Below are 26,101 nucleotides of genomic sequence, written 5' to 3'. Positions count from 1 at the left end.
ATGTGAGAGCGGGGAACAAGGCTTTTTGTTAATTGAGAACTAAGCAGTCTGCTGCCGTGACCACTATGGGCATTTCTCGTAGGAGTCTCTGAGACACTTATCTCTTCAAAGCGCAAAGTACTTGGACAAGCGCAACTTGTGTTAACCGTACTCGCCGATGATTGCGTTTGGTTCATTTCGAAGACTGGCTATGGCCGCGCATTGCATGTAGGAACGACTTCCACAGGCAGACACCCGCATGTTGCACTTGTCAGTATGAACATGGCCGTCACTTACTTGTGGTAAGACAGGCTTTCGCTTCCTAATTCATGTTTTTCTTGGCAAAATCTGTAAGCGCAGAGCCAGGACATGCCTAGAGCCGGCACTTAGTGCACGCTAACTAGTTTCTCATAGAAAAGCGGGGGCTCGGACAAGTTTCTCACGGCACGAACATATCCTATACATGGCCGTAGGGCGCGTCCCGCAATAGCAGACTACACCAATGAAACGTTTCTGGAAACTTCTAAAGTGTAGCATTTTCAACGCTAATAATTTTTTGAAAGAATATTTGCTCTAAAAAGCGCATCTGTTGAACGCAAAAAAAAATATATATATATTTTCGGCGGTTCGCTATATTTGACGGCATGAAGAGAAATCCCTCCCTCGCCATGAGCAAATTCGGGGCTCTCTATTTTTTTACTATATTTTTACTTGTTAACACTAGGCTTGTTTACTTGTTAACTCTAGCTTTCACCTGCGTACTAACTGTGGGACCCATCCCACCTGGCTATATCACTTCTTCTATGTCAACTTTGCAACCATTCCGGAACCAGACAAAATCCATTCTGATACCTTCTGTTTCACTAAATGCGTGAAATGAACTGTAATAATATTTTTTTTAATTCCACAAGTAAAACAGCATAAAAAAATTGCGCCACTTAATTTTGTTCTTTCTGATCTCATCTCTCACCTCTGTTCTCATATCAAGGTGAAGGCAGGAAGCTGTTATTGCTGCTTAAAATGGGAACAAGTAGCCGCCGTCACTATGGCTCCCAGCTGTAGTACGTTCTTTACAGTGCTCTTGCTTTAATAATATTTTAATCGGACAATTCCTTTGCTGCTAAGCGTCATTCCCGGAATTCGTGATCTTATGAACTTAAACTGGTACGGCATCAATTAAACAGCCAGTTTTGCCTCCTCCGTGTAAGCTCTCAGTAGTTTTTGAGTGATAATGAACTTATGGCTGGAGATAAGGACAGTCGTTGGGCGCCAAGCACTTAATTAAACGCAGGATGTACGTGCCTGATGCGGTATTGTTTCGAGCCCTAGGCCACTCGTTACTGTCGCGAGTGTATTCCTCAGTGCGCCGTTCGAGCGCTCTAGTGTGGACGACTGGACACATAGCAGCCGTGAGACACAATCAGCTTAGTCTCGAACACGTTTTTCCTCGAGGACTTTGCTTTGAAGCATTTGTGGAACGTGCTATTTGCCGTGCACATGTTAGGCGAAATTCAGAAATGACCCGCGTCCTGATTCGTCCAGACTTATTGCACACTTTCCTGTGCTATAAATTCTTGAACACGGCTTGCACTCACAAAAAACAACATGGCTACAATTCAACCCTGCTGATCTATCGCTTGGGACTATAGCGTCCCAATCGTCGCCGCATGCATCTGCTGACGTGGCCTAGAGTCACAGTTGCCAGCGCAGCAATTAACTGGTTCAAACGCCGCACTATTAAATGAGATTACGGCGACAAGCAAGTAGGCTGCTTACCCTATAGTCATCGGTCTTGCTTCGACTCTCTACATCGTGCGTCCGCGTGTCGTATATCATCATCGTGAGTACCAACGAGCCAAGGGTTTAAATCAGCGAAGTTTTAGGGTCATCTGTGTAATGCAGTGACATAACAATGACGTGAGAAGTACCCACAACGCCAGGGATGGTTCATCTTTCAAGGTTATAACAGTGATCCCAAAGAGGAAAAAATTCGGGGAACACTTACGCTCCGAATTTTAAGACGCAATGACGCTAAAGGGTCTCTTCAGCAGCCTAGAGTCATCTTTGCTTACCATTTCGCACACTTTTATTTTATTCCAAAATTTAAAGTTATTTTCTATTTTAATTTTCGCTAACTTTTTATCACCGCGGGGCACACAAGGCCTTCCTTTAACCACGTACACCGAACTTGCCTCGATTGCCTACGAGTGATGGTGGTGAAAATATTTACAGAACGAGTTTGACTCGCGGTCCAAGGGTGCTGGCATTGATTCCCATCTCATTTCATTTTGCATTCTTGCATGCCGTAATGGCGTTTGAGTCATGATGCGACCTCAAGATCACAGTTTAATTGATGTTCTAATCAATTTCAATTCCGTATGACGTCACGACCCTGTAGATCATCGACCAGTGGGAATTTCGTTCTCACTCTCGTGCGCTAACGCGTTAAAAGGCAGGCCAGCAGCACACTGCAACGAAGAGACGAAGTAAAAGGCGCTGCAGATCTCGCGCTGAGTCCTGTTCGGCTCCTTTATGCCTTGTTTCGTTCAGCATCATCGGCAGCAAGAGATTTCTGTGTAACACCTACGACTCCGCTGTGCATCTAGTACCTCGTCTACAGCCCGTAATTGACGCGGGCACCACTATGAGCGCCGAAGACGAGGCAGGCGCTTCGCAAGACGCCGACACCAGTTTCGAGGTACTTCTCTACATGTACGACATTTCCAAAGCGCTGGCCAGGACGACTACGCCGGTGCATCTCGGGAAGGAGCAACCCGTCGTTTGGCACACTAGCATCGTCGTCCAGGGAATGGAGTACTTCTTCGGCTCGATGGGCGTCGTCAGCTGCCCGGCGGGCAACACCAACCTCCAGGAACCAGAGCGAATCGTCAGCCTTGGTCGCTCGCAGCTTTCCATCGACGTCTTCTCGGACTACCTCTGCGAGATCGGCGAGACCAGCTACAGCGGAACCACGTACAATCTACTCCACCACAACTGCAACAACTTCTCTCAGGACGTGGCCCTGTTCCTGACTGGCAATTCCATACCGCCAGAGGTCCTGGAATGGCCATACGAGTTTCTCGACACGCCGCTGGGCAACTCCCTCGCGTCTCACTACGAGGACCTCATGAAGGACTTGTGAGGCTCAGGGATACTACGTTGAATCGCGAGCTCCCCCAAGAGGCACGTGATGACGTTTTGCTGCATGAATGTTGGCGTATAAAGTGATGCCAACGCTCCAACATAACGAGTACTGCTGATTCTTGTATACGCTGCTAGCAAGAGAATAATCGAGCAACCTCGCTTTGATCCTGCACACAGGAGTGGCGGGATAGAGGCTTAGTCTCCTTGGCTTCGTCTTCTCTAAAAACGATAGATGATGAAAAATTGCGGAGGGCACTTAGACTACTACGTACTTTGAATGCAAAACCACTGTCTCATCGTGTGCTCTGTTGCGAGGTTCATTATTAAAGATTCCTTTCCTTTCTAATGACACACCTATTCATCAGCATACAGTCGTAGAAACGCTAACACTGGGTTCACCTCTACACGCCAAGAACTAACGTACGTGGTTTTGTGGCCTATGGGTTGCCTCTCGAACTGAAGGTCGTTAGTCCAATTCACAGCACCTTCGGAAGAAATTTTATTTCCTTTTGCTGTAGGCGTCACTATCTTATGGCCTACTGTGCGTCAATGCCGCTGGTTTTCGTTGCCAATGAGCCACATATATTGCCAGGGGATGTCATGACGGGGGCCCACATTGGAGAGGGGGTGTTGCGATGATTTGATAATAAACATGCAGCCTTTTACCATGGTCCTCCTGTTCTACCAAAGCATGGCGACGGCACTGAGATCGATGTAAGCCATCCATGGGTAACCTTGCGTCAACATTCAATGTTAACAATCAGAGCTTCACAGCCATAAGAGAGTGTCTAGAAAATCCCGTTCACAAACTAATTGGGCTGTCTACTTGGCTACTTCCCCAGACACATTACGAAACGATGAAACGCCCTTAACAAATTGTTGTTCTAGCCTCTTCACTAGCGGACCAAGAAGCAGTTGAAAACAATTGATTTTTTATGCTATTTTTATTAAGTACCCTGTTAACAATGCACAAAAACATCCAAGAAATTTTAATTGTTTCACCTGAAACAAGGATGTCCACAAATGTAGACATAAGTTGTGTCTACACAGTGTACAGGTCGTCCACATCCGTGGGCGTCAGTGGCCAGCGCTGTGAAATTCAGCGAAGAAGTTTTTTTTTTTTTTCTGAAGACACAGGAAAACATTGCATTTCATGAACCTTACACTTGTTCTTCCGTTGCAGTTCTTCTTCCTGCACCGCATTGCGTTTTCCAGCTGGCAATATTCCGCAAGGCGATCAAAATGGTCGCTACGGGTGTCATTGTTGGGGAGTGGCACAGGTCTCGTTTGGCTGATTGTGGGCCCGTTACTTGTTCTTTCTGTCCTGCAGTTCTTTGTTGGGTTGCACTTCAATGTTTCTGCGATGTCTTGCTCGAACTGAAGCAAGGGAAGCACTTCCTTCTTCGGAATACCCAGTTCTTGGGTGTACCGCCGGTACTCAACCCATGCGTTGGACACGGCAAGGTCAAGGAAGTGCGTGAAGAATCGAATTGTCAATTTTCTTGTTTTGATCTTAATTCTGTAATATGACACATACCTGTCAGCCGAGTACGAACCACCCATGCACGTGTTGTACAGTGAGACGTACAATCGCTGGCTGGGGAACTGATATTTCCTTTTATGCGAAGCATACTACTTTAGCTACCACTTCAGCCCTTCACCGTGGTTATGCGCCTCCAAATCACGTGATACATGACGTCACACCACGTGACACGATTACGTCACGACAGTGGAGAAACGGGGTCCCACCTCGCGCCGTCGCTGTGGTTGTGCGCCTCCAAATTACGCGACACGAAGATGCCACACCACGTGACACGATGACGTCACGACAGATCGCCGTCACGCGCTGGGAGAGGGAGAACGATGCCATCGCACAGACGCCGGAATGTCCTCGAGCGGCATTCCCGCGCATTTCGAACGCGCGTTCACACTCGGTGTAGGTGAAACGCTCGCTCCACCGGGCAGGCGGACGCGGCTTCCGTGGCAATCCAGGAGCTCACCCAAAGCGCGTCTCGGGGTTAGTCGGCGTTCCGCTGTAGCCATGCCGTTGTCTCCCCCCACGACGAAGGCTTCAAGTGGTTGTATTAAAATGACCAAGTATTCAACCAAGGAAAGCCATGTATTACCAAGCCTAGCCATCAATATGCTTCGCATCTGACTAGGCTTAACCTTAGCTAAGCCTCAGCCATTTTTTTTTTATGTTCCTTTGACCATCGCTTGCACGTACCCATTGGGTCGCACCCGACCGCGCTCGACAGGAAAAGAACTCCTTTGCTCACTTTCCATTTTACAATGCAGACTTTTCAGTCCTCGCTCACAAGGCAAGCATCTTCACCCCGATTCATTGATCTGTCGTGCGGCAAATTTTCGACTGCCCCTTGCGTGCGGTTTCCATTCACAGTGCCAGTCAAAAACATTTGCTTTTCAGTGAGGTAGTCTACAATTGACCGCTCCGTGAAAAACCTGTCCGTGAACAGATGCGCCTCCTGGCTGCTTACGGTTGCTGAAAGACACTTCGCAACTGCGCCACCCTGGCCATCATGTCTTCAGGAGACACTGTATTTCTGCCGGTTTGAATCAGGAAGTCCAAAACAAGGCCATCAGGGGAAGCTAAGACCAAATTCTTTAAACCTAGTGGGTTTGGCTTTGATGGAAGATACTGTCGAAATGCACAACTTCCCGAAAACGGTATCATATTCTTTTGTGCGCGGCAATATAACTGGCAAGCACTCTGAAAACTGCTATTGGCCGCACGAGATGTAACCCGTCTTGTTTCCTGTCGGAACAGTTGACTAAATGCAGGTTGCTGCGAAACTCATAGAATCTGTTTCGCGTCATATGGTCCGCAACAAAAGATGTACGTGTTGCTCGAGACCAGTACAGCTGGACTTGAGGAAGGCTCATTACTCCCGTGTGTCTGCCAGCGAGCTTTCTCACCTCAAGTACGTCTGTTAGCACGGATCGGTGATTCCGTTCTCGAACGGAATACAAATTTGTTTGCTCAGCTAGTTCCATCAAAAAATTCAAGGGGAAGTGTTTGGCAAAATAATAATGCGGTGACAGAAGCTCCCGTCCCGAAAACTGACGTCTAGTTGATCATTATTGCCTGTGCTGTCACGGTTTGCGATCCTGGAATGATACAGAAAAAAATATTTAATATAAACACACATCAAACTAGAAGTATTTTTTACAGAAGGGCTCAGTGAATTGTTAAGGTAGAAAATTAGCCCAGCAAACTGCAAGAACTTACGTTCCCGGCTTCCAGCAGCTTTTTTTTCTGCTTTTTTTTTTTTTGGCGGGCTGACAATGTCTAATTCAGCTTCATCTTCAGACGACTCATGCTCGCTTTCAGGAGGGGACAGATCACCTTCATCTTCATTATCTGATTCTAGAAGTTCCGCATCGCTCTCTTCTAACCGGGCAGCGATCTCTTCACCCGTCACGAATCTGGTTGTTGAGAACAAGACAGAGCAAGGCCCGCGTCCACAACTTTTGTACGCAATGTGGCCTCCGGGAGTTATAAACTTCATTAGCAAATGAACAATTTCGCAAGAATTTAAAAAAAATGCAGTAATAGGTAAAAACTTACTTCTCGATCACTGCACGACTCTGCTACAGTGAACTAGAATTCTAGTTCACTGTAACTCTGCACCTGGATGCCGCCATTTCAACTTTTCTTCGCGGCACTTCGACCGGACACGTGGTGCCGCCTCCTGGGTATGGTGGCAACTATAAACATCCCGTCCAAAGGCGCAACGTTTGAATTCTGCCAAACTTCCTTGAAGTACAGCGCATATATGTCGCTGTCCACTACCATGGACAATGGTAACGAAGAGGCTAGATCACTACTGTAGGTTGTCAGCTGTCGAGGGTCGTGTACGTTAAAGTAGACTTATTTGGGTTCGACTGTGATGGGCCGACAGACCAGAGGAGTATATAAGCCGTCGTCCTGCGCAGCTCGAGCTTCTTGCTGTTGCTGCTTTTAGGCTCAGAAGAACAATCGGTGGGCCACTATAGCGGATATAGCCGAAATCGTGCGCGGGCCATATAAGCCGGAGACAATTTTCAAGCCTCTTTAAAGATGAACTCTCACTCGTGAAGAGTATATTTATTCACGTTGAGTGAATGAATCAGTGCGAGGAGGCCTTTAAGAATGGCCCCGCGGTGGCTCCGTGGTTAAGGTGCTCGGCTGCTGACCCGAAAGACGCGGGTTCGATCCCGGCCGCGGCGGCTAGAATTTCTTCGGAGGCGAAATTCTAGAGGCCCGTGTACTGTGCGATGTCAGTGCACGTTAAAGAACCCCAGGTGGTCGAAATTTCCGGAGCCCTCCACTACGGCGTCTCTCATAGCCTTAGTCGCTTTGGGACGTTAAACCCCATAAACCAAACCAAACCAAACCTTTAAGAATGTTGCTTATCCCGCATTGATATCTACTCAACTTCGGAACAAGGTGAAGGCAATGAAGGATGTGTTGAAAACATCTTTTTTTTTTTTGACAAAGTACCACCTTAGAGCATGTTGTTGGGCAGCCTAGTCCGGCAGTCTACTGCTGCCGCGTTGGCCCTCCGCGCCAGCCCATGCTGGCGCATCCTTGGCGGTTAATTGGCTCATTGGGATGCTGGTGCCAGCAACTGCGCAACAGTGGGTGATGCCACAGCCTTTGTAGCGCAATTGTTTACGGCACCGCTTGTGAACGTTTCGCTTCAACTAGCGAGCCTATCTTCATCGATAAGCTCATAATGGGACGCACGCTGACATTAGCAGCGAGGGCCCTGTTACATGTTGTCATCATGGCTATTCTTTAGTTCTTTTTCACGTCTTTTCTCCGCAACCGAGAAGTAAAGTGGGGAGCCAGCCGAAATTACCAGACGTTTTCACAACGCCATTGTGAACTTATGCAGACATCAGAACGGCGTGATATTGGCAGCGATTACAGCAGTCTGAGCGGCTAAATATGGCCCATTTTTTATTATTTATCTGTGAAGCTAAAAGTTGCAGACATTTTCAGGGGCCATCCCAACAAGCACAAGACCTCCCCATGTGCGCCTAGAAAGGATGGAATGTCCCAGTCGCAGTACAACGTTTCTCAAACGTTTCCAGACCATAGAGGAAAGACATTGAAACACAAGCAAAAAGGCACTGCTCCCACTAAAGGTCTAGAAACGTTTTTTCTGGAGTTTTAAGCAGCAACAAAAGTGAGTTAATGGATTTTGGTCCCAGAAAGGTAACTAGGCATAACGTTTTCGGGACCAATGATTTTGAACAAGAAATAAAAATCGACTGCTCGCGTTCTTTTCTCTCTCCCTCGCGCCACAAGCTGCGGCGAGAGGAGGTTTTGCTCTTGCACGCGTCGTTTTGAGAGATGAAACGGCAGTGTCATTCGAACAGCCGAAGGAAGCGGTTAGCTCCGCATCTCTCTCGGCGCATGCCTTTCTCGCACGTGGGCCGTCGGCTCCATGCTGCAGGCAGGCGACGGCGGTCTGCATTGTCACCGCGTCGCCGTAAGCGGCGGTCACCAACTTTCCCGTCTTCTAGCGTTTTCCCTGCTGCCGTCCAACTTCAACATTGTGTGGTGGCCCCTCCAGGCATCTCCGGCTATCGGCGCTCCTAGCTGCGCCGCTGTTTAGCAGAAGTGCAGTAATGGCCTCCCGTCGCTCGCCCGGCTTCATCGCGGGACGGAAGCCATTTTGCGCGCTGTTATTCGCGCTGCCTCAGCCGTTCGAGCACAAGCCCCAGCGCGCGGCTGTTCTTGCTCTCATCACTACGCCAACTGGGCTGTCGTGCACTTCGTAGCTACGGATTCACGGCAGTTTTCCCGCGCATCTCGGCGTGCCCATACCATTCCTTTTGGAACTGATGCAGCGGCGTCGCATCGCAAGTCCTTTGCGCAGCTTCACGGCCCTATTGATGCCGCTGTTCGAGGCGGCGTTGGCGGCCGCGGAGTTCGTGGCAATAGGCGACTCCTCATATGCACCTGCATTCCTCAGCGCCTCCGACGACTGCAGCGCGTTGGTGGTGGAAGCGTGGCCCTCTACTACGGTCATAGGTGGGAAGGACCTTCGGAGACCCACCACTCTCTTTCTGCGAGTGCCCATGGATTAGCCTGCTCTACCTACTTCGCCACCGCCCAGCCATCCTGTCACAGCGGTGTAGTTTGTGCAGTGTTCGCGTGGCTATATTGACTCTCCCGCACCGGATTAATCGTGCCTTGATCTCGACTCCCACGCCGGACTGTGCCGCATGCGCGGTCTGCCGCACCATGGATGCAGCGCGCCACCGCACCTGCCTCAAGACGTCCCCCCGTCCCGCCTAGCTTCAAGCAGTCTTATCCCCACACTTAGTCACAAGAAAATAAAACTCCCAGGATCGTTACGAGGGTGTAACGCGTATGTTTGAGCGTTCGCTGTGCTGTGAGAAGGCGCAGGACAGAAGCTGTTGCAGCCTTCTGTTTCATCCCTGGGTTTCCGTAGGCAAAGTTGTCAAGGTATGTTGGTTTATTTTATTTATTTATTTAAACATACTGCAGGGCCTTCTCGCACTTTTTTTTGTTTTCGCCTGGTAGAACTTTTTTTTTCTGTTTTGATAACATGTCGCTGAAGCTTGTTCCGAGTCTCTAAGCGAGAGGGGGTTTCAACTTGAAGAAAATCCATGACCTGAAACTGCGTGTCTGCAGCGTACGCTCATCTCGCCTTTTGTTTTGTCATCCAAGTTGCTCTTTACATACGTTTGCTTTTGCGTGTGCATATCTGCTTTTGTAGCCCTTAGTATACTTGTTTAAGGTGCATCAACTTCCAGCCCGTGTTCTGTTTTGCTTGCTTCATTTTGCAGATTTCTCAGAGCTAGAGAAAAAAGTGGCCATCATTATATGCATGGCACCGTAGTGCTATGTACAAATTGTGTATTAAAAGGTGCCTACGTTTGCGTCTGCTGTTTGTATTCATTCAAATTTGCGCCGTTGACCGGAAGTTTTGTTCAGCACGGACTTTCAATTTCTTTGACTTGCATTTTGATTGTGGTGCTGTCGCCGGTATGGACAACAGGTTACAAGTCGCATGGGCGTCCGGAAGGGGGGGGCAAGGGAGGCGGTCGCCCCCCCCCCCCCCCCCTGGAATTACGGATATTGTTTATACACTAGTTTCTTTTTGGTGCTAACCTACCGCCGCCACCATCTCCGGACATCAGGTGCCCCCCCCCCCCCCCGGAAAAAGTTCTGCGGACGCCCTTGACAAGTCGTGCTAAGAGTACGGCTAGTAAACTGAAATGACTTCTGTGTGGCGCTGCTATTTGTTCTTATATGGGCAGGATGGGGTGACTTTTTGAATTCATATTTCCTTTGTGTGTAAAATGCTAGGACATTTCACAGTGTGACGTTCCGTGCGTGAAATACCAGGGCCCATATCTTCGTCGGAATCTTCTTTGTGCTCAACCGTCCTACTCCCTTGTCTCCCCTTAAACGGTCCGCGTTCGGCGGCGCCGCCTAGACGGAGCCCCCAGCGGCGGCAAGCCACTGAAGGGGTACAATGGTACAAAGGCGCCGGCGGGAGGGAAAGCCAGCCCAATTAGGCATGCCTGGCCGTACAAGGACAAGAGAAGAAAGCTGCCGGCGGGAGACAAACGACATTCCAACGAGGGATGTCGGGGATGCCGCAGGGCGCCGCCGTGGAAAGGAGGAAGAAAGAAACATTCCAGTCGGGAAGACAGGAGATCGGGCGTGGCCGGCGGAGCAGATATAGCTGGCGAGTGCGGACGAAAGGCACGCAGAGGACGAGATCGTTCACGAAAAAGGGTCCTTCAGCGCCGAAGCCGGACGGCGCGCAGCTTCTGCCAGCCACCGACGGATCGCTACTCCGGAGACCATCCATCGCCCCCATGACGGCGTCGCCACGTAAGCTCGGACACCCCGGCCTCTGATGTACCATGTATAATTATTGATTACATCATTTTGTTTAAACTGAGCCATACGGTGTCTTCTTGCCTCTCCGTCCCGTGTGGACCTGCGCATTATGTGGGGTCGTCACAACAGTGCGGAACGGCCGAGCCAGCACGCATTCACACAAGTGTACAGGTGAATTACATCGCCTGTAAAGTAAGTATGCGCCTAAAATTTGGCAAATATGTGCGCTTGGATGCCAGCAGGCTGCATGAAAAAGGAGGAATAATTTTATTGAACCAGAGCCGAGAAATCGAGCATTAACCTTTTGGGGCTTTCCATGGGACGCACAACTTTTTGGACATCGCTAGTTGTGGGGACGTTTTTTGGATGTGTTCGGGAAAAATGAGCACCTCCTGGGGAGATTCGAAATGTCCCGATGGGTTATTTTTGGGAGATTTTGAGGAGGTTTTGTGTTTGTTGGGATACTCCTCCCATATAGAAGCAGATGTACTCTCTGCGTGTTGAGAGTGCGATAATTTCTACACGTAGTGCAATAAAACCTGTAACGACTTACGCACAAAAAATAACGCTGACTTGTCTGAAAGCGCGAAAGTGAGGCCACAAAACCGGCTCTTGAAAAACAATCGGTAGTGGAGAGTGGGGATCGAGATGTTCTGCAGAACGTAATTTGGGAAGAAAAGGCTATTTTGAATCGTACGCCCTGCGGCAACCATCCAGTTCCTGCGAACAATGCCAGTGTAGAAGCTAGCTGTACTACCCTTCTATATTCGGCATCGGCAGGCGGCTGAGAGTATCAGCATTCGCGTTGTTCCGTCCGGAGCGGTGCCATATGCGATACTCAAACTGCCTAAGTAATAGGGTCCACCGCCTCAACTGGCCAGACGCCATGGCAGCATGTCTTCAGGCAATAGTCCCACTAAAGGCTGATGGTACAGTCGCGGGCAAAAAATATTAGCACAGATCATTGGCGATTAGAATTCGGATATCTCACCACGCGGCGCTGCGGTACGCAGACCTGCCTAACGGGCCGTTTCCATGTTTGCAGCGTAGGGGGGGACGGCATGAAGTAAGCTTTATCACGCGTGCACCGCCCGAGCGTTGAAGTGCCGACCCTACGTGACTGTGCTTGCGGCATTTATTTTGGTTCGGTTATCATGAGCTAAGATGGCTTCTTTTCTATTACTGTTTTTTTTTTAAGCATGAAATGCTTTTAGCCCCCGTTGTCGGCAGTGTGGTGACGTCACGCCGAGACCGAGAGCCATCATCCGGGCACTGAAATCCACTCATCCGGGCACTGAAATCGAGTCATCCGGGCACTGAAATCGAGTCATCCGGGCACTGAAATCGAGTCATCCGGGCACTGAAATCGAGTCATCCGGGCACTGAATTCCAGTCATCCGGGCTCTGAAACGAGAACATCCGGGCACCGTACGAGACTTAACGAGATTTAACGAGACTCTCTAAGCCCCCCTACGCGACCGGCATGCAAGCAACGGTTGGTCTCCAAACGAGTCACAAAAAAAACACTTGTGCCAGTGCCTTCTCAATGTTTATCAAGATATCAGTCGCGCTGTGTGTTTGATAATGCACAGAATTATAATTTCCGATTTCTAATAACGCCTGCAAAAAGCACATAAATGCCACGTACACTTCGTTGTCGTACGTGATCTCTTAGGGGCTTCGCGCATCGAAGCAAAGCTGCGCAGGTGCACAGGGGCCCGGGGGAGAAGCGCTGCGTTCAAAGGGCAAGGCATCGCGCCGAACGGGTGGTGGCGTTCCTCCCTTGCTTTACGGTGCGGTTCGGGTGTCCACCGAGATGGCAGAGAATTACTGCGCCATTTCCTTTCCTCAAAAAACCAAATGGCAAGGCATCGCGCTGAACGGGTGGTGGCGTTCCTCCCTTCCTGTACGGTGCGGTTCGGGTGTCCACCGAGATGACATTAGGCCCGTAAACATTTCATGCTTACTCTACTCTCGGTTACGGGAGAGGCAGAGATTTTTTTTATGTCCGCGATGGTCTATCAAAAAGAACTCGCGGGAGCAGTAGATGATAGCGCTGCTTTTAGCCAGTAACTCTGCTGTCCGTGGCAGTCCGCTGAACCCCCCTAATACTGTAGAATGGGAACGGCCCGGCACTCTCGTTATCAGCCTCTTCGCCACCCGCAGCGCCACGCGTTGTCATCCGGGCGTTCTGGTGTTCCGTCATGTGTGCTAATCTTTTTTACCCGCGACTGTACGTAACCAGAACGAACCGATGGTCTGAAAGACAGTCCTGGAATTTTCTAACTCTGCACAGAAGCGCCAACGCTTCTTCGTCCAGCTGGCATACCCAATAATTCCGGACAAAAGCATTTTCGAGCGGGGAACCGTTTAAGGACGCAATTTTTAAGGCTTTCTCTTGGGCTGATCCCCATTTACATTCCTGCTCCTTTTCCAGGGGTTTGTAAAGAAGTGCTAACATCGTGGGCATGTGCGGTAGGAAACGGTGCAGTAACCCAAGGAATGAACGCAACTCGCTTATATAACGGACAGTAAGGGAGCATTTCGTATGGCCTCCATGTTCTTCTCCAGGAGGTGCGAACCTTCGTTGTTGATTTGGTGCCCCAGATGCGTGATGGCTCGTTGTCGAAAACGGCACACCATTTTCTTCTAGCCGGCGCAAGTCTTTGCGCAGTGCCTCGGATCCGTTGTCCTCTTCTTGCTCAGCCACTAAGATGTCATCCGAGTATACCTGCACACCGGACAATAACCGCCATGGTCGTGCACCATACGTCTTTGGAAAACAGCCGGCGCAGATACAACACCAAAAAAAGTAGATTGCAACATAACAGCACTTTCTGTGTGTTGATCACAGCGATCATTTCACCTTCCTCATCAGGCTGGAGTTGATTGCGGGCGTCCCTTAAGTTCAGAGTCGTGAACACTGATCCCCCCTAAGAGATGCACAAATGTCTTCAATGTTTGGTTGCGGGAATTGCTCCGTGGTACAAGCCATCTTGACGGTGTCTTTGGAGTCACCACAAATCCGAATAGACCCGTCGCTTATCCAAAACCGGCACAATGGGAGCGGCCCATTTCGACTGAGTCAATGGTGACAATATGCTCTCTGTTGCTCGAGCTGATTTGATACGAGCCGCAGACCAGTCGGTCGCAGAGCATGCGTTGCAGGCTTGTGCCAAAGTTAGTCTTCTTCCAGATTCCGCAGTTGCGCAGATATTCTTGTACCAACTCGTCTTCTTTTTTATTCCTTGCGAAGAATTGATAACTGGCTGCTATTTCATTCCGTTGCGAAGATTAATGGGCGCTCAGGATTTCGGCTGCTTAGATACAAAAAAGCTCGACATTTACCTTTTTTGGCGAGCAGCTGGCTAAGACGCCAATGGTTTTATTGTTGGGCGCGGAGATCAAGAGAGCGCGTTTCTTTCTGTCTTGTTTAATATCGTTACCTTGGAAGAATGTTTCGATGCGATTGTGACGCCATTCCCATTTGTCCTGCGTCTCGTCGAAGGGCGGTATGGTAGTAGCCATGTTCGCGTTGTACCGTCCGATGGACGCTGTTGGTCCCGCAGTACTGCTTCAACGGACGCGGGCGGTGTTGCTTGCCAACGGGGCCCCGGAATAGTGGCTCCACCTAGTACTGTGAAGGGAAAGGGCCAATAGGGTCCTACCCCCACCACCTCTCTGTAAAAATTTAACAAACGATAAATGTTTTCCATCACCGCGATGAAGCGTTGTGGCGTCGAACGCCGTAGGAGTGACGGTGTACGTTACATGTAACCGTTGTTTGTGAGGGTTGGTCGATGACTTTAAAGCGAGCGCCCCGTCGACATACTTGATCCACACATCTCGTCGCCACTGTTACAAATCACACCCGCACAGGGAGACCACGCAGAACGATCTTTATTCACGGCTTTAAACCTAATATATAGTGCAGGATCACTGACGTCACAGACGCCGCTCATGATTATGAAAATGAGGTGGTGCTTGCGTCAGTGCCCAGCTACGATGCGAACAGGAGCAGATTTGCCGCAGGCAGTCGTAATTCTCGGACTTTTGACAATATTTTCAAAGAGAGGGAAAAAAATGAAAGGTAGGCAGCGGCACGAGACAGCGCAGTGAAGAAAAAGGAGCACCGCAGGTCTCGCGCTTAAAGCACGGTCTACTGTTCACTATTCTGTAAAACGTTATCAGCTGCAGGAACTGCCGCGACCACCGTCCCGCGCTGTGCCCCTGTTGTGACGTGTCTACCCCAGATCGACACCGCGACCACCCCCGAGGTGACCACCATGAGCGTCGGAGATATGGCGAAAGCTTCGCACAACGCCGAAACCGGTTTCGAAGTACAGCTCTACGTCTATGACCTTTCTAAGGGGCTGGCCAAGAGGATCACGCCGATGCTTCTGGGCAAGCAGTTGCCCGGCGTGTGGCACACAAGCATTGTCGTCCGCGGTAGGGAGTACTTCTTCGGCTCAACTGGCATCGACTGCTGCAGGGCGGGCAAGACCATTCTCGAAGAACCGGACCAGGTCATAAGCTTGGGCCGCTCGGAGCTACCCCACAGCGTCTTCTTGGCCTACATCGATGAGCTGGCCGAGTCCAGCTACAAGGGAAGCACTTACAACCTCCTCCGTCACAACTGCAACAACTTCTCGCAGGACGTGGCCATGTTCCTCACAGGAAGGTCCATACCGCGGGAGATCCTGGAGCTTCCTGACGAGTTTCTCCGCACTCCACTGGGAAACACACTGATTCCTCTCTTCGAAAACCTCTCAGTCGCAGTTGACAAAGCTCCGGAGCACGGCTCTGGCTCCGGTAGGGCACACAGGGACTCCTCCCGTCCTGATCACCGAAGCGGGAAGACTTCAGCCTCACCAGATCGATCAGACCGACAGAGGCCCAGTGCGGCTTACAAGAGGATCGAGGAGAGAACATCCGAGTCTGCAGAAGGCGGAAGTGACGAAGAATCTGAAGATCAGCCCGGAACCGCACGGCAGCCTAAAAGGGACAACGACACTCTGCCCATCTTCTACCCTCGTGTCGACGGTGTCGCCGCGCTAAAAGAACTAGAGAGACACCTGGAACGCGTCATCAGTGACAGGGAGCGTTCAGCCTTGACACAACTTCGCGACTACCTTGTTAAGGGCCACGGTGCGTTCGCCCTCGGGCAGCAGCAGTTTGACCTGTTCGACAAAGTGTTGACCCGCCGAGACGGTTCACCAGCAGTCCGACTCGTGCTTCTGCGCGTACTCCAAGCAGTGGCACTTGTGAAAGACGTCGTCCTGTTCCTGCACCAGGACCGCAAGAACCACTGCATCATGAGCTACGTCTACCGCATCGCTAAATTGCCGACGGACGAGCAAGACGAAGTGCTGAAGCTACTCTGCAACCTCTGCAAGCACACCAGCAGCTGCGACTGGCTTCTCTACGCCTCCGAGTGGAACGAGGAACTGAGCGGTCTCTTGTGCAGCAATGTCAAGGCGACGATCCACGCCGTGGTCCACGGTCTCCTGTGCGGCAGGCGTCTGGCTGGAGAGCTTAGCGCCGCCCTCGTGTTTAATCTGTCCGCGAGAGAGGTGTTCGAAGACACCGCAACTGAGCTGACTGCGGCCATTATGCAGTACCTGGACGGAGAGGTAGAGGAAGAACAAGTGTACCGTTGCTTGACGGCTCTGCGTCGGTTTCTGCGGTGCAGATACAATGATGTGTCCGCCCTAATCAAGACTCTTGGACCACATCTGCAGAAGTTTTCCGGAGCCTCGCAACGTGTCAAGAAGCTGGTCGATGAAGTCGGTCAAAAGGTGTCAGCGTCTGTTCGGCGACACTGATTGGCGTTTTGACAGAGAGCGGCTACTGCCTAATAACAACCTGTCCAAATTCTCCTCTATTGGGTGCTCTCGGGCCTAAAGTCGCATTGAATCGCTCCCATATCTGACTCCTTTTTTTTTTCTGGTAAAATTTTAATCAGAAAGCCATTTCATGAGCCCAAAACGAACCTAAACTAAGAGAGCAGTACACAGCTGTCGGGAATGTTCTCATGGTGCTTGACAGGCGTGCTGTGGTAGGACAAGATATCTTTTTCAGACTATTGCACTTCCATGAGATTAACTAAACAGTATATACCACTGGTCTGAAAACCTTTCTTGGAACAATGTCATTTTGATGCCATGCTACTTGGTACACATGACACGAAAAGCACTTCACATTGTGTCAGTGGGAAGTTTCACGGAGTTTTTATAAAAGGTTTAGCCCCCATTTTTCGCTGTAAAGAATCCTGGGTCTTTCAAGAATATGTCGTACTAACGTTCCACAACGCATTCTGTCGCTGTGTCTACAAAAAATAAATGCACTGCAGCAAAATTTGGACGAGGGTAGTTCTGTCCCTCGCTAATGTTGATGCCTCTCTTGTTGCGCCAGAAGACTACACCCTTTTACTAAATGCTTCAAGGTTTAATGTCGAAGCTTCTTTAGAGACTGCGACCGCTCCTTAGACAACGTTAAAGCTTATATGCATTCATAGGATACGCAAAAGGCTGACGGACGGCTGACCATGAACGCAATTTCAAGTGAACAAGTCTGTGGCGACCCACATTCGGCAAGGTATCAAGAAATTCCTCCTATCCGAATAATGTTACGATTCGGCAATGCAAACTGAGAAGAGTCAGGCTGGCAGCAATAAGGAAAGTTCATCCCCGGAAAAACACGTAACACACACACTCATGCAGGCTGCGTTGTGGGGGCGATGAAAACGGTGCGGCGTGTTCCGGTGGGCGACCAGCGCAGGGGAGGAGCTATACCTATAGACAGTGAGTAAATTGGCTGTGCTACATCTTTTTGTTGCATCACGGAATCAGTGGTTCGTTGAAGCAAAGGTTGAAGCAAAGGCAGTGAACAAGCATGCGGACGTGTGCGGGCAGTCAGGGCGTCAGTAGGGAGGAAAAAGGGCAACTTCCGGAATATTGGCGATGGTCGGTACTCAGTTTAGAAGGGCACCGTGTTCCTTGCAAACATATATGTACAGAGCACGGACCTCCGAGGCATTTGGCTGCGGCCAGCACTACTATACAGCTGCGCAGAGACCATTCTTCTCGACCCGGCAAGCAAAGCAAACACACACGCGACCGCACTTCGCCGATAAATGTCCATGAAAACGAATCGTGTCGTTGGCAGATGGGCCGCAAATGCACCTTGAGCGTAAACGCGTATGCAGAGCCTTACAGGCTAGAGGCAAGCACAGGCTCACCGAACATAAGCTGCGCTTGTCAACTTGGCATCCATGCAGTGGGATGCAAACCTCGTCAGCGTCGGCACTCAAACAGAACAACGTGGTCACCAGTTCAGCGACTAAGACAATGCTGTTGCTACCACCGACATAGAGGTCGTCACGCGAGGAACGCCAGCAGGCAGTAGACGAGCATGTTGAGGATGGACATGACTACCACCCGGTAGCGGACGGCCTCTCGGGCGATGCCACCCTGTTGCGTCACCAGGAACACGAGCACCGTGATGTACACCACCGCTGCGAGAACGTAGTGCAGCCGGCAGGCGTGCCGGTACGCAGAGGACTCGACGGCGCCGGGGCCCGACGTCATGTGGATGAAGGCCGTGAGCGGCGTGGCGTACATGGCGGTCATGAGGAAGGCGAGCGTGTGCGCGCTGAAGATGCACACGCTGAAGCCCCGGGCGTAGTGCCAGTTGAGCGCGTCCGCGATCGACCCGAAGCCAATCGCCAGGGCCAGCAGCTGGACTTTGGCGATCGAGGGCATCCGGAAGAGCCACATGGTATTCCCTTGCGCCGCTGCTGCTTACGGTGGACCGGGGCACATGGCAAAGGGCCCCAGCGGCCCAGCGGCCCGTCGGCCGCAAGGCGCGTCGTTTCTTCGTCGTCTTTGCCTCCGGCCGGTTTTTCGACGACGTTCTGTCTCGCCAAGCACACCAGCTGAACTTCCATTAGCGTGTTGAAAATGTGGTGCTTTACGTGCAAGCGGAATTTGCCTTACAGTGAGTCTGTTGGCAATTTATCCACCTCTGTCACCCAATAAAATGGAAATTTCTCTCTAGCTACCACTGCCCCCAAAAGGTTTTGGTGGCCTCTAGAATTCAGGAGTACGTTTAGCGCACAGTCCGCACCCGGCGCACCATCTGCAGGACTCAATTCTGGATGAGAAATAATTTTTTTTACTTGATTGTCCCGATCGCAGCGCTTGGTTCGCACCCGCCGTTTAATCCACCTCCAATACACAGAATCTGATTAGACGCTTCTCGCTATTGTGGGCGATATTCAAAAATAAACTGGTGTGTAGTCCATGCCAATTGATATGAAATAGTGGGGCGAAGCTATATAAAGAAACAAAAACAAATTAGCTCTGTCCGCGCGCCATCCAGTATATGTAACGCTTGCACCAATAGATCTATTGAGCCTGCACAAGATACGACTGTAACCGCGTTTTCGGAATTCTGAAACCTGATGTGGCTATCACTAACAGCCAACTAAAAATCTCTTATTGCAGTCAGGCGCCTACCTCTAGTGGTAAAATATTTAATCATTCGGTTCTAGTTTTAGGGAACATTACCTTTCAGGGGGGTTCAGGAGCCATGGTATCGCCCGATGAGTAACACATCACAAGCAGCAGACAACACTTTTTATAATACGGAACAACACTAGAATATGGAACAAAGCAAATGCACCCGCACCGCGTTCCAAGGAAGCTATAGTTTCCCTGCATACGAACTATACAGTGCTCACACTAGCGCAGCACCATCCGTGCTGCTCAACGCTACAAAGGAGGGACGGTTCTAACAACTCTACACTCTAAAGAAAAAGGTAGTTGAGGTTACTATATTTTGGGGCAGCAACGACTGTCACATATATGACTACCTAGGTAGTAACTGTACGTAGTCATGGGCGTCCGGGGGGGGGGGGGGGGGGCAAGGGGGGGCGGCTGCACCCCCCTGGAAAATCCTTCCCTCGAATCGTGAGTGATGGCCGCACGCCAGGGGCCGTGGTGGGCTCAGCCAAAAGTTTAAAAGCAGCCCCGCTTCCACGCTTTGGGTCACATCTGCGAAATGCCGCGTCCGGGCACGCGTCTTTACGCCGTTTTCAAACCACGCCGTCGTTAGCTCTGTTGAAGGCCGACCTGTTGCAGACATACAGCGGCACCGGCGAGCATGTGTTTCAAGCCGTCTTGAAATGGGTGCCTGTTTCTTTGATCTCTAGGCAGATAGCGACACGGAGGCAGACAGTGCACAGTGCATCTTGTTTTCGCCTTCGTTAAGCCGGCCACCGATGAATTCTTCAGGAGGGAAAGACAAATCAGCCGTGTCCACCCCCGCTTTGTCGGGCTGCTCAGGGGCAAGCGGGCGATGAGTTGGCGCCGCCGCCGCTCGCTGTGCCTCCGATCCACGGGAGAGCGCAGTGCGGTAGAAGCGCCGCTATCAGAATCTTCGGCAAAGGGGATTAGCATCTTTTGTTCACGGCGACGCAGTCTCCAGAGGCGCCCCCACACCAGCGTCCCTTGCGTCTTCTCCGAAAACCAGCGCCTTTGGTCAACGCAGCCCAGCCCGATGGCGCCTGCCTGGCTCGCCTGTCACCTCTGGCTGGGCCTCAAATGACAACAGCGCCCGTGTACTGTGCGAGGTCAGTGCCCGGTAAAGAAACCCAGGTGGTCGACATTATCCGGAACTCTGTACTACTCCGTTCCTCATAGCCTGAGTCGTTTTGGGGCTCTGAACACCATAAAAACACACAAAACAAATTTTCCTACCGGAGTGGCGAGTGTCCCTTCCCCTTTGAAGTCGCACGGAAGTAAGCCCTTGCACGTGTGCGCGCCTCTGTATTTGTGCTTCGGTGTTTTTAGTGGCCGTTTGTCAACGAAGCTGAGAACAACCAAGACAGTGGACGAGAAAGCGACGAGCGGCGAGCAGTGTGCGTGCGGTTGCTCGACTGTGCGGATGCGCGAGCAAGATGGAGCGAGGTGTATGAAGCTGCGAGCGTGCATTTATCTTGTAAATAAGTTTTCGTTGTATGTATAGACATCTTTTGTTTTCAACGTACGCGTTCAACCGTTTTTCCAATCAATGTGTGTGATGAGTGTGCACCGAGAGCGTGTAATGAAGCACAGAAATGAATTTATCACCCGTGTAATCACGCAATTCGCCCAGAAAAATCCGAGGAGTCTACAGTTGCTGTTCAAGGAAGACTGACTGAGTGACTGTAGTTGCGTGTTTGTGACCATATTGTGCTATGTGCTGGTCATCAATCCGGGTGAGTCGAGAACCCGTATGCAGCAATACTGAGCACTCTTCTCCACGAAGTGACAGTATATTTTTGGATTTTTTATTAATTTTAATTGTTTCTTCGTTGATAAACTGCAATGTATCTCTCCTAGCCACACTTTAATTTGCTGTTTGTAATTTTTATTTCATGTGTGTATTTCACTTATTTTTTATTTATATATAAATAAATAAATTCATACCGCAAATAGTGCCTTTTTGCTACGAACATGCCCCCCCCCCCCCCCTCCGGCGCCAACAACCAATGGGGCCCCCCCCTGCAAAAAATTCTGCGGACGCCCTTGTACGTAGTAACTGCAAGGTAGTAACATTTACTACCTCTCGAGAGAAAACACCATAAGAAAAAATGTAATGATTTTTGACATTAGGATCTTATGCCTATAAGATAATAATAGTGCAAAATAAGAGCCAAAATTAAAAAAACTAGAGCAAAAACAAAAAAGAAAAAAATGGAAAAAATGGCCTACGTTCAGAAGGATTCGAACCGCGGACCTTAGAATCTCTATCCTACCACGCTAACCACTTCGCCTCCGGACGTTAAGTTGTCAACTTTGTGGGGTTTTAAAATGGGGGGGGGGGGGGGGGAGAAATCCGTTCTCCCCTTTTTAACCGCGGCTGACACAGTTCAAAGCCGCGCGGACCCCACCCCGTGGTCGCGAGCACTACCGAGCGCACGCCGACCACGGCGGGCCTTGCTCTGCGGGAACAAAGGAACGACACACTGGCTGACACAAACAAGGCATTTATTGCTATAACAACAATAACGCCAGCTAGCAACAAAATACACTGAGGAATCTAGGATGTCCGACTCACCAGCACGGCTACGAGCGAACGTTCGCCCACGCTAGGGCAAAGGGAATATCTCCGAGGCCGGACGGGACGAGCTGAGGGGAACTCGTTTCCACACGAGGACGCCCGCGGCGAGGAGCGGAGCTTTGCGCGTGAACGTCCAACACGCTTCCCTATCCCAGAGAGGAGAGAGCCCGCCGGTCCCCGCGAGCGCGCAGCAAAACGCCATCCGTGGCGCTGGTGTCGCTACGACGCGAGCGCCCTCCCCTGTTAGTTAAAGTAACCAAAACTGAGAAGAGCGCGTTTCGGAGGAGCTAACTACAGTAGGGGGTGCAATGCGGCAAAGTGAACGCAGGGGACGAAGGCGTCCCCACAACTTATGTTTTTTTCTTCTTCAACATGGTATTTATTACAGTGATGTAATGTTCTATGTACATGAACTATATACAAGCCATTATGAAAACAGTGGTAATCAATACATATTCAAAAGACATACACTAGAAAAGGGGCAATGCAGAGCACATCACTAAAAATTCAGGGGGCACTTTGACTGTCTAAAGTGGGTAGAGGCGGGAGCGTTTTCCGCACCACCTTCGCTGTTTCTGTGGCACCGGTGGCGTCACATATAATTGAGTACTAATTACTAAGTGATGGCAGATCACTAATTAATTGTTAATTACTGATTAATACCTGAATACTAATTAACTGCTAATTAATGACACTTAAGCTCCGCCTTTAGGAGTGGAACGCGACAGCGCGTTGTAGCGCTGCCAGGGAGTCCTCCTAACGCCACTACCCGTTCGGCGCGATGCCTTGCCCTTTGATCGCAACGCTTTTTGAGGAAAGTAAATGGCGCAGTAATTCTCTGTCATCTCGGTGGACACCTGAACCGCACCGTAGAGGAAGGGAGGAAGTGGGAGTGAAAGAAGATAGATAGAGAGGAGCCGTAATGAAGAAAATTAAAATTGTAATTGAGGGAAGGAAATTACGCAGTAACTGTTTGACATATCTCGGTGGACACCCGTCAAAATTCAGGCGGGCACTTTTTTGACCTAAAGTGTGGTCACTGATGTGTGGTTAAGATGTTAAGCTTCGCCCCTAAGAGTGGAACGCGACAGCGTCTTGCAACGCTGCCAAGGAGTCCATAGAACGCCATCGCCCATTCGGTTCTACGCCTCGCTTGTCGGTAAATTGGTTTTTGAGGAAAGGAAATGTATCTGTCTCTCATTTGTCGGTGGACACCTAAACCTCGCCGGAAGGGAATGGAGGAGGATGAGAGTGAGTGAAGACACCGTATTCACTAGACGCGCCTTTGTTCATTCCAAACCATCGAGCTGGCATGGCGGAGTGGATAGCATGCTCGTCTCTCACGCCGAAGACTGGGGTTCGATTCCTGAGCTCGACCAATTTCTTAATCGGTTTTATTTATATATATGGCCTGACTAGTAAAGGCAATTAGGCTAATTGGGCAATTCAGCTATTAACTAAGCTCATCCCCACTTACTTGGAGCATCACTATACGATCCCTTCAATTGGTTGCATGGTTACTAGCCAAAGTGCAATTGGCCCCGTTTGAAATTCGCGCACTGTGACGTCACGACCGTTTCCACCAATTGAAAAGCGTGACATTTTCTGTCGACAACTGCTGCTTACAACGATGAGACATTAAAGGCTTCCGCCTTAATAGTGAGTGCCACTCCGGTTCGTACTCAGTCTGGGCATACACGTCTCTTAAATGAACAACCATTCGACTGAAGTGATCCTTTGTAGGCACAACAGGTTCACAGTGTCTGTCCATCATGCGGGTTTTCCAGAGGCTGTGCAGTCCAATCAGAAAGAACATGTCCAGGGGTTCATCAACAAATGGCAGCGCAGCGAGATAGCCAACAGAATGTGGAGTCAGATGAATTCTTTTTTTAAATGTGCGTTGCAGGATATCCCAGAAGAGTACTGCATCTTTGCAACTGATGAAACAATGCTCAATTGTTTCTGGTTCATCACAAAGGCGGCAATTAACGGTAGACACAAAAATGCCCTTTTTATCTAACCATGTTCTAACGGGCAACGTACCGATGTGTAACCTAAAGAAAAAGGTCTTTGTACACGGCGAGACTGGCATCTTACGTACTCTTTTGAGTACGTCATGCCCCGGTAAACCAACATACAGAGAGCGGTACATGTGGCGTGATATGTGCAGCCACAGTTGTTTCTTGTTCTTTCCATTGCGTGTAAATGTAGCAGCAGCATCTACATTCTCGCACGGGACAACAATGTTGTTGAGAAGGACCTTTCAGTGGCTGATGGCCAATGACATCAGGAAATCTTCTGTGTTAACGAAAAAGAGTCTCTGCTCAGTTTTTATTGTCGAAATACATGAATACCTGACTTCGTGGTGACTTTCTAATGTGTCACAAGGAGTGCATGAACATGACATCAGAAACTCAACGTCCATTTTTGTGCATCTTGTAGTAAACCAGAAGGAAAAATGAGCACAAGTCAGGCACAATAGCTTGGGGTTGGTGAAAAAGTGCAATTAAGAAATCAAACTAAAGAATGGAACACATATGCGCTGCGTATATTGTATTGAAAACAAAAAAACAGCACTGGCAATTTTGTTAGATTTGCTGCCAATCAGGAAACCCTATTCAGTATATAAAAACATGGGGCATTGAGTAGCAATGTCACCGGGAATGTTAGTATACGTACATGTGCATATTCCGATCATAGATTTCCAGATCAAAGTAGTAATGGATACTACCAGGGTTATAATGAGGTAGTACAAGTGTAGTAACAGCCAAAAAACGTAGTAACAGCAGAAGTTACTACCTTGTTACTACTTAATTTTCTTTCGAGGTAGTAACAAGGTCGTAGCAACATAGTAAGGGTTAAAAAAAGGTTGTAACAGCAGCCGTTACTACGTTTTCACTACCTTTTTTTCTAAGAGTGTAGGCTACGCTCAGATAATACATGGCGCTATCCGCCCTAACAAACTGCGCGACCAATGACGAGCCTGTTACGCTGCACATATGGCAGGGCCACCGGTGTCTCCGCCAAGTACCGCTGTTGCGCTGCCGGTAGCCTACCGGCGGAGACACGAACCGCCTCGTCCCCGGCTGCTCCGCGCTGCTGGAACCACGAAGTGCGGGGGCAGCGCTCTCGCAATGGCCTCCCGCCCGCCGCGCTCTGCTCGCTCGGCCTTTATCTATGGCCGCTGGCGAGATCACGCGAAGAACTTGCCGGAAATTCGCAGCGGTGCTGTACCCTGACGCACCCGCCCGCACACGAATGACACATATGCTCGACACACGCAGCCTTAAGCGCCGAGCCATATGGGGCCGTGAGTCCCACAAATTAACCTGCTAATTAAACGGTTTTCTGGCATCCTCTAACATTGTTAATGCGGCGCCGCCCATTTTTTACCCCCAAAAAAAACTATTTCTGAAATTTACACCCTGTATACATTCACCTTAAAGGATACTGGTTTAACCTCAGTGTACCTTCCAAAAGCACGCCACCCCATTCTTATTCTCCTTTGTTCTCTCGGGGTCCGGATCTACGCTCACTATCAGCTTCAAGTAGATTTATTTATTTATTTACTTATTTACAAAATACTGCAGCCCGAGGGCCAAGCAGTGTGGGCAATATAACAGCAGCCAAAGATCACACCAAACTTCAAAAAAAAAAAAGAGAGAAAACAGACAAACCCTACAAAACACCTGTATGATCAACATAAAGGCAGTCAGAAGTAAAAGGTTGCTGTATGAACAACATTGTCGAAAACACTGTCTCTTGCTATCACTTCCAACACTTCAATGCCCACTGTAAACTTCTATTCTCACCCGAGACATGCAGGGAGACATGCGGGGGGGGGGGGGGGGGGGGGGGGGGGGGGGGGGCTTATGGGGCTTCAGTTCCCATTTTGTCACCTACAATGTCTTTTTAAGACTAGAAAAGACATTTTGGCGCGAACATTGCTAACTCGGGTTGGATTTCGTGGCAACGCCC

General features: G+C 49.9%; 2 protein-coding genes across 2 annotated transcripts; both read left to right on the top strand.

The window, feature by feature from the left end:
- The first annotated feature begins 2,208 nt into the window (after positions 1-2,208).
- On the top strand, positions 2,209-3,121 carry LOC149365293 (desumoylating isopeptidase 1-like). Its single transcript, XM_089568287.1, has one exon. The coding sequence runs from the start codon at positions 2,624-2,626 to the stop codon at positions 3,119-3,121; it is 498 nt and encodes a 165-aa protein (XP_089424413.1). The 5' UTR covers positions 2,209-2,623.
- A 12,114-nt stretch (positions 3,122-15,235) lies between these two features.
- LOC149365292 (uncharacterized) lies at positions 15,236-16,842 on the top strand. The gene has a single exon (XM_089579821.1). It carries the CDS (start codon positions 15,304-15,306, stop codon positions 16,840-16,842), a length of 1,539 nt encoding a protein of 512 aa, XP_089435947.1. The 5' UTR covers positions 15,236-15,303.
- Positions 16,843-26,101: the final 9,259 nt, after the last annotated feature.

The sequence above is a fragment of the Amblyomma mixtum genome, chromosome 1, assembly GCF_055824585.1.
Source record: "Amblyomma mixtum isolate Tamu chromosome 1, ASM5582458v1, whole genome shotgun sequence".
Lineage (NCBI taxonomy): Eukaryota > Metazoa > Arthropoda > Arachnida > Ixodida > Ixodidae > Amblyomma > Amblyomma mixtum.
This window is presented reverse-complemented; position numbering and strand designations above follow the sequence as displayed.